The 9,039-nt window shown below is 36.3% G+C and overlaps 1 protein-coding gene across 2 annotated transcripts in view; it reads left to right on the plus strand.

Moving 5' to 3' along the window:
• Nucleotides 1-8,666, plus strand: part of erlec1 (endoplasmic reticulum lectin 1) — a 41,610-nt gene extending 32,944 nt beyond the window's left edge. For both annotated transcript variants that reach the window (XM_043695945.1, XM_043695947.1), the window contains exons 10-14: nucleotides 1,950-2,009; nucleotides 3,585-3,709; nucleotides 5,831-5,908; nucleotides 6,486-6,561; nucleotides 7,969-8,666. In XM_043695945.1, coding sequence (XP_043551880.1) covers nucleotides 1,950-2,009; nucleotides 3,585-3,709; nucleotides 5,831-5,908; nucleotides 6,486-6,561; nucleotides 7,969-8,040 — 411 coding nt within the window. In that variant the 3' untranslated portion in view covers nucleotides 8,041-8,666. The remainder of the gene's footprint in view (nucleotides 1-1,949; nucleotides 2,010-3,584; nucleotides 3,710-5,830; nucleotides 5,909-6,485; nucleotides 6,562-7,968) is intronic.
• The last annotated feature ends 373 nt before the right edge of the window (nucleotides 8,667-9,039 follow it).

Below are 9,039 nucleotides of genomic sequence, written 5' to 3' on the forward strand. Positions count from 1 at the left end.
CTAGCAAAAAATCTAGTTCTAATGAAAAAGAAACAAACTTAGCTCAAGTTGTCTCAGTAATATTACAAATTACAGAATCGTGAATGTGAGAAATGTTGGAAGGTTGAAAAGTGAGATTGAGGAAGAATAAGAAAAATGACCTTCAAGTGATTTATTGTTGAAAGTCAATTTTAAATGATCCCTTTGACAATGAGAAGGGCTGTTAGGAAAAACTATGCCAGAAATGTTTTGAAGCATGGAATAATTTGATTCCTGAATCAAATGTCATTGTATCTTTTAAGGGAAAAGGGCATAAACATTTTGAAGGAAGATAAAGAGCTATGGAAGAGACAAGGGAAATGAGATTCGTTGTCAGCGAGACATGATTTATATTGCATTCTATTGCTGTAAACTGGCATTCGAAAATGTGATGTGAGATGAAAATTTGTGATGATTATTTTGTTGGAAACATGAGTTTAAAGAACAATGTATGAATTTAATGTACGGAAGTTTGATTTTATTTATGTAGTGTGTGTTAACAGGGGAGACCATCATTTTTTAGTTTTGTATGGTACTGGAGCATCTAAGATTTTGTTCAGTGCATCTAAATAACATCTTTGAAATGCTTGGTAAATAGTTCAGTGCAGGACTAACAAAGATAGAAGCAAAAAACTGCTGTTATCTAATGGCAGGAGCCCAGTACCTCAGAAGTTCAAAACCTTCTGCGAGGTCAGCCAGTATGTGATGGTTCAATCGGATTAAAAAGGAATTTTTTGTCAAATTTCAGACTGGAGGAATTACAGATATTGAGCAAAATTTAAACCGGCATTTTAATTTTTTTTAAGAAAATGTCTGACTGAAAGATGACTTCATATAAATCGATAAAATTGAGGAGGTTCAACAAGCTACTTGTGGAGCGATTCTTTACATTTGTGGGAGAATCCAAAACTATGGACGATGAATATAAGATAGTTACTAATAGGCGCATAAGAAATTTACTCTGGCTTGAATTTGGAATTGACTACCATAGAAAGTGGCTTAGGTATTTAGCTTGTTTTCGAAAGGAAACTAGATAACAACAGATGGAAAGACACACTGAAAGGCTAAGATGAGAAAGATGGAATGGAAAAAAGTTCACATGAAGAACAAAATTCCTACCAGTTAGATTGGAGCACCAGTTTCTGCAATGTATCTTGTATGTCTTGAATGTTTTGTGTTTTAGAGAATTTGTTTTTATTTATATGGAAATCCTGAGTTTGTATGGGTGTCATGTTGCTTGTTGCATGATGGTTTCCTATTTTTGTGTAAAGGAGTGTTTGAATCTGTTGTGCATCAGGTTTTGTATTTCAGCAAACTCTTAGCAGGAGATTTTTTCCATATATTTCTGATCCTTGGTTCTAAAGGTGAATATTCCTAAGCCAGTGAATCAAACAGAGAATCTAAATAGAATTGAACTGACGATTATCAAACTGAATTTTCAAAAGTAATTTTAAAAATAGAAGACGTGAGGGAAATTTCAGCCGAACATCTTGTATACATCTCCCGCTCCCTGCATTTCAAACAGTACAACTGCAGTATTGGGGCTGTGTAGGTGAATGCTTGGCTATGGATAGTGGGTAGTAAAGGAACACCATTGTTAGTGTGAAATAGTAAACACACTTTGGGGAGTTAAGCCATCAAAGACAAATAATTGCAATTAAAACAACTTTGAGAATGCTTTGTTCCTTTGCCAGAAGTTTAACTGTCCATCTCTCTTTTGATTTGTCTGTTTTTGTATAGTTTATTCCTGTTTTAAAAATGGTAATGAAAGGGAGTTTAATCAGCAGTGATTGAGTAGAACATCTTTAGAAGTTACTAATATTTCCTGTTTCTCTAGTTTAGATCTCGTTCCTGAAATATCTATTCTGGTTGAATTATTTGTGTCATGGCATTTCAAATATGGATAATTTGCTTTACTGTTATATTGGCAGGGTGTGGGATGGTGGAAATATGAATTCTGCTATGGTAAGCATGTGCAGCAATACCATGAGGTATGTGTGATTGCATAATGTTTTATTTTGTTTCCAGTAAAATGATTTTTTAAGATTTTTAATTAACGTTTAGAGGTTGAAATTAGAAAGGCCATCTGGGTGTTTTTCTGGCAGCATGGGTAAGTGGGGCCAAATGGCCCCCTTTGGTACTGTATATACTGTAACAAAATGTTGAAGCAAAATTAAAAGCTTACATCGGCATTGCCTATACTTAGACTGTATAGTGTTTTTTATCAATAATTTTATTTTTCAATAGATGTGGGTGACAGTAATTAGGCCAAAATTTATTGCTGATCCTTGTTTGTACTTGAGAAATTGCTGATGAGCTGCCTTCTTCAATCACAGTACCCCATCTGGTATGGGTACATGCACAGTGGTGTGAGGATGGGTGTTCCTAGATTTTGACCCAGCCACATTAAGGAAACAGCAGTGCAGTGGCAATTCAAGACAGTGTGTAGCTTGGAGGGGAATTTGCAGGTGGTTGTGTTCCCATGCACCTTCTGCACTGGTCCTTCCAGAAGATAGAGATTTTGATTTTTGGAAGCTGCTACGTAAGGAGTCTTAGTAAATTACTGCACTGCATCTTGTAGATTGTACACACTAGTGTGCGCCAGTTCATCAGTGATTGTTGGTGTGAATGTTGAAGATGGGGACATTCAAATTTCGATACAATAGTTAAAAAATTGTAACAATCTGGTTTTCTTAATTTTATGGTATTCTTTATATACAAATTAGAGAGTGTTCATACATATTTTTCCCATGGCTGAACTCATTAAGATAATGAGTAACTAAGCCAAACACCAGGAAGCATACAAGATCAGTATTTATTGAGTTAAATGATATACACCTAGATGATCCATAGAATTGCTGCTTTCAAAATGAGACAATGATGATGTGGAGGATGCATCACCCAGAATTTCTACTCCTGATCACTATGCAGTGAAATATTCATATGTGGCCATTAAACCCATTAGGATGCTCCACCAAGGAGTCCCTGGCTTTGAAATAAAGAGGAGAAACATGGCAAAGCAACAACATATTTGCATATTCACTTACTCAGGTTCGCGAATATGAAGATTTTCATGTCATAGATTGCAATGTAAATTTGGCAGTAACTTGTCTCTCACTGAGTTACTAGCTTTAGTATAGGGAACAGTAATGCTTGGTGGGTGTGACAAGCATTGGTGCGTGTCTTAAATAGTGTTGATGACTTATTAAAGAACCACAAAAGATCGCTACCATGTATATAATTCATGCTGTGCTCAAAGCCTGGAAGTGCTAAGTGCAGACACTGAGTGCAAAAAGTGGGGGATAAGATAGGAGGAATCATTGGACTCAAAATGGTAACTGTTTATTCTTCCAAAAAATGCTGCCAGAGTTGCTGAGTTTCTGCAGCATTTTCTGTTTTTAATATATGGCCTGACTTTAAGGTGAAGGCTAGTGGCTACTTGGTGTGCTAGTCTTCCCCAGAAGATAGCCTCTAATACTTTCTGTCTCCAAACTGATTTTTCTTTCGTTTTGTTTTAAGCTATGACAAACACATTACAAGATAATTACTTTTTATATTGTCTAAAGGATAAAGGAGCTGGAAAAAGCATCATAGTGGTTGGTACCTGGAATAAAGAAGAACATGTCACGTGGGCTGCAAAAAATTCAGCACGGTCTTATCAATGGAGAGAAGATGGAACACAGAAAGTGAGGTGAATTTGTAAGGATTTAATGCATAACTCACTGAGTAGCTTCAGCTGGAACATTGAACAACTTTGAGCATCATACTTCAGGAAAAATACAAAAGTCTATAAAAGGTAGAGGAGGTTTATCAGGACATTGTCAGTAATAAGAGTCTTAAGTTATGAAAAGAGATTCCAAAAGTTAGGACTATTCTCCTTCGAGCAGAGAAGGCTATGAATGACCTAATAAAGGTTCTCCAGATAATACGTGCCAATAGATTTTCAATATCTACTCTATTCCCACCAACAGGTAGGTCAACAAACAGAGGTCATAGATTAAAATGTTTGTTAAAAGATCTAAAAGGAAGACACAAAGATTTTTTGTTATTGGAATCTGAAAAGCTGCTAATAGTAGATTTCATAAAGTTGGATAGCAATTGAGATGGGCCAAAGTGCCAGATGGAGTTTAATTTAGATTAATACGAGATGCTGTATTTTGGGAAAGCAAATCTTAGCATGATTTATACACTTAATGGTAAGGTTAGGGGAATGTTGCTGAACAAAGAGACCTTGGAGTGCTGGTTCATAACTCCTTGAAAGTAGAGTCACAGGTAGATAGAATAGTGAAGAAGGCATATGGTATGCTTTGGTCAGAGTATTGACTACAGGAGTGGGGAGGTCATGTAGCAGCTGTACAGGACTTTGGTTAGGCCACTTTTGGAATATCGTATGCAATTCTGGTCTCCTTTCAGTGGAAGGATGTTGTGAAACTTGAAAGGGTTCAGAGAAGATTTTCAAGGATGTGGCCAGGGTTTCAGCTATAGGGAGAGATTGAATAGGCTGGGCCTCTTTTCTCTGGAGCGTCGGTGGCTGAGGGCTGACCTTATAGAGGTTTATAAAATCATGAGGAGTATGATAGGATAAATGGACAAAGTCTTTTCCCTGGGGTGGGGAAGTCCAGAACTAGAGGGCATAGGTTTAGCGTGAGAGGGGAAAGATATAAAAGAGGCCTAAGGAGCAACTTTTTCTCACAAAGGGTGGTACATGTATGTAATGGGCTGCCAGAGGAAATGGTGGAGGCTAGTACAATTACAACATTTAAAGGCATCTAGATGGGTATATGAATAGGAAGGGTTTGGAGGGATTTGTGCCGGGTGCTGGCAGGTGGGACTAGATTGGGTTGGGATATCTGGTCGGCATGGATGGATTGGACCAAAGCGTCTGTTTCTGTGCTGTACATCTCTATGACACTATGACTCTTAATTGAGGATGAGGATATTTTCTAGTTATGGACCAAAAGCTGGATGTGGGGTTAAAGACAGTAATTTATTCAAAAAGCCAACACTGACGTAATGGGTTGAATGACTTCCTTTTGTCTTCAATCATTTCTGTGGATAACATCTTTTGAGTTATCATGAGCTATCAAATAAATCTGAATTTTTCAGTTCACACAACATTTATTAAGTAAGAGTAGTTAACAGAATGTGTGATTCAATCACAACAAATATTATTCAGTCACTGTCGACTATGATATTTTTGACAGTGGAGATGTCTATCTCAGTAATTATTTTATAATGCAAGACAGCAGGCAGACATGGGATCATGTTGATACCAAGCTGTGATAATTCATGGCAGTGTGTGAAGGCCTCTCTTGCTTTTTAACACGAGACTGAGGTACACATACATTTAACTATTATCTTTGTGTATTTGAAATATGCATTGCACACTAAGTTTCTTGATTGCAATAATTCGTAGTGGCATTTGTAATAAATATTGTTTAAGATTGTAGACCTATAACACAAAAGCAAATTATCAGTTCTTGTTAGCAATCTTTCTCTGAAGCCAATGTATAAAATTACACAATTATTTTTCTGCTTCAAGGTTCGGCTACATTTGAAATCTACAATTACTTGAATAAATCTGGAATCAAGTTTTCCATGATAGAGTTATGCAAATCGTTTGGCTGATCTCCGCATGTGTTTAGTACTTTGTGGATGTATTAAATCTTCTCACTTGAATTCCATAAAGTGTTAGTAATGTAGCTCAGTCATGACTAAATGTGTCAACTATTAGTGCACCTTTTACTAAAATTAGCTGAAAATTGATGTTGTAAATACTGTTCTAATTACAGTTAATTGCATTTTTTTTCAGAGTTGTTTCACATTTTTATGGAAATGGTGATCTTTGTGATTTGACAGGAAAGCCACGACAAGTGGTTGTAAAATTGAAGTAAGTCTAAGATCTTTGTCACATCGCAGATCTATTTTTATTCAGGCGTATAGATTTAACTCAGTCTTTTCATTTTCCAAATTGCTACACCATAATTTTAAAATTCTCATCCTTGCTTTAAATCCCCTTATATTACCCTTTCGTATCTCTGTAATCTTGACCAGGCCCACAATCTTGCAACATATCTGTACCCTTTTAATTCTGATATCTTGAGCAGGCCCATTTTTAATCACTGCCCCATGGGTGACCTGGTGTTACCTTGGCTATTGACTCTGGGATTACATCCATTAATCGCTTTGTGTATCTACTGCTTTCTTTTATGACGCTCCTTGAAACCTACTGGTTCAACTAAGCTTGGCATCTGCCCTAATATCTCCTGGGGATGTAACTTGGGTCTTTTTTTCACAATGGTCACATGAAGCATCTTGTATTATTGCATGAAAGGTGCCACACAAATGCAAGTTAGCTGCACAAAGAGTTTGAATTTCGGGACAGCATTCATATTTGTTATGTTCTGTAACTGTCAGTCAAATTTTCTTTTTGCTTTTAACTTAAATAAATGTATACTCTGTCATAGATGTAAGGAATCAGAGTCTCCTCATGCAGTTACAATCTACATGCTTGAGCCGCAAACCTGCCAATATATTTTGGGGGTGAGTAACATATACCTGTTCTAACATGAGTAATATTTTCTGTGTGCATTTTACACTTTGTTCTTTTTAGTTTCTTTGGAATAAACAGCCCATTTCTTTCATTTGTTCTTGGGGTGTGGGCGTTGCTACCGTTTATCGTCATTCCCTAATTGCCCTTGAAGGATGTGGTTTACTGCCAGTTTGAACCACTACAGTTCATGTGATGTACATACACCTTTAGTGGTATTAGAAAGAGAATTTCAGGATTTTGACCCAGCAACAGCAAAGGAATGACTATATTGCTCCAAATCATGATGGTATATGACTTGGAGGGAAACTTGCTGGCATTTGAGTGTCCATGAGCCTGTCACGTTTTTCTTTGAGGTGGCAGAGAGAGGTCATGGGTTTGAAAGATGCTGTAGAAGAGCCCTTTAGGTTTCTGCAGTGCATCTTGTAGATAGTAGTAGACCCTGCTGCCACTGTACAGGAGGTGGGAAAGCGGGAGGTAAATTGTAAGAATTTCCAGACTCTGAACAACTTTTATAGTCACTGCCATTGTAATGTTACTAGAGCAGCTAAATTTCTCATCCGTGTAACCCCAAGATATCTCAAATTATTTATCTTATCCTTTCACTCTGTTTTCTATTCTCTTTTTCTCTCATACGCTCGTCCGGTTTGCTTTTGAAAGCATCTAAAATCTTTAACTTGACCTTTTTTCTTGGTTACAAATTCCATATTGTCAAGGCATTCATACAGCACTTAGTTAAATAATATGGCAATCAAATGGAAAATAAGATGAGGATGTTGGTACATCTGAGCCTCCAAATAAAGCTGGAAGAAACTGATTTCCCCTGTTGACAATATGTGCAGCAGGTTTTTTCTTAAAAAAAAGTTATACATTAGCCATCATAACCTTCTAGAAGTACTTTAGAAATACACTAGTGACACCAAGGCATGCAAGAATATGGGGGCCAAGTGTTGGAAAATGGGATTGGAGTAGTTAGGTGGTTCTTTCCAACTGGCACAGAGTTGTTGGGTCAAAGGGTTTTTCTTTTCTGTGCTATAGATCTCTACCTAGAAAATCAGCAAGTCAAAGATACCATCAAGTGAAATCGTAATGCCAGCTCTTGCAGAGTGTATCTGTTTTCCAACACCATTTTTAAATGACAGCAATATACTCTAATTGTATGGACAGCCGATTTTTTAATGTTATGGGCCTGCAGCAGTTTCTGTGATCTAGTTTGCTTTATCTATTGACTCCGCTGGGTCATGCAGCAGCAAGGTTTCAGGCTCATTCTCTGGTCTGTGCTAAATTAATTGATTTCTTGTATCTGGGACACTGATGTGTGATATTGATATGTAAATTATATTGACTTCTGTTCATTGACATGATTGGCAAGGCTCAATCTGATATTTTGTTTTTCTCAGGTGGAATCACCGATAATTTGTAAAATTCTGGACACAGCTGATGAAAATGGATTACTTTCCGTACCCAGCTAAAACAACAGCACAGACTAGATTTCTGTTGGAAGAACAAGATTTAATGTGCTAATTATGAGGGAATGAATACAGATGTAGTGTGGAAACTCCATTATCAGCATTTATCTTGTATCTATTTCTTTTAAAATGGACATTTAAAAATAAGTATTTGATATTTTCGTAATAAGACAGTGGAGTGAGTTATTTCACTGCAATGAGTGCTTGTAAATATATTGTATAAAAAATGTAGACTGCGTTGGGATATCTTTGAATTTGTATAATGATTTAAATGCTACTTGAAACTTGTACATCTGATGTGCTAAGTGTAATTTTACCAAGATGTAAATTTTAAATTTAAACTATTTTACAGATCTTTATTACAAGAGTCATCTTTTTTGTTAAATTCCTAAGTATTCAAATTTCATAGGCTATCAAAGAGCATTTATAGACTGCACCTCAACAATTGGAACTCCTGGATTGTTTTTGAACATTATGTTGTATTTCTTATTTTTATTTTCCATTGAGGTTTTGTAACATTTTTGAAAAGTATTATGACTTCTGAATCCAGATGTCTTAAATGTACCTTCTGCTTAATTGGAATAAGCAAATGTTGTGGCTAAATTGAATAAATTCTTTTCAGACTAGAATTATGTAACAGGATTTCTTTATGGCTGTGAATGAAAATCAAATAGCTGGCATTAGTAACCGGTGCAGTGCACTTCATAACATGTATGTTCACCATAAGTAATGTCTGTTTAGAACTAACTAACTGATCCACACAGACTAAGAGAAATCAATCATCAGTTAGAATTGAGGGGTAAAAGAGGACTGAAAACTGTAATGGGAGTTGTCTACAAACCTAGCAGCAATGAACTGGCAGGATATTTTAATTCTGAATTGAGGCTTGTAGCAAAAGAAATGTTTTAATGAAACTGTAGTTTTCACATGAATGTGGGAATAACACCATAGCACATGTCAGAGGTAGTGAATTTTGACTCGTCCGATTTTCTGAAATAATAT

This window comes from Chiloscyllium plagiosum, chromosome 9 (genome assembly GCF_004010195.1).
Source record: "Chiloscyllium plagiosum isolate BGI_BamShark_2017 chromosome 9, ASM401019v2, whole genome shotgun sequence".
Lineage (NCBI taxonomy): Eukaryota > Metazoa > Chordata > Chondrichthyes > Orectolobiformes > Hemiscylliidae > Chiloscyllium > Chiloscyllium plagiosum.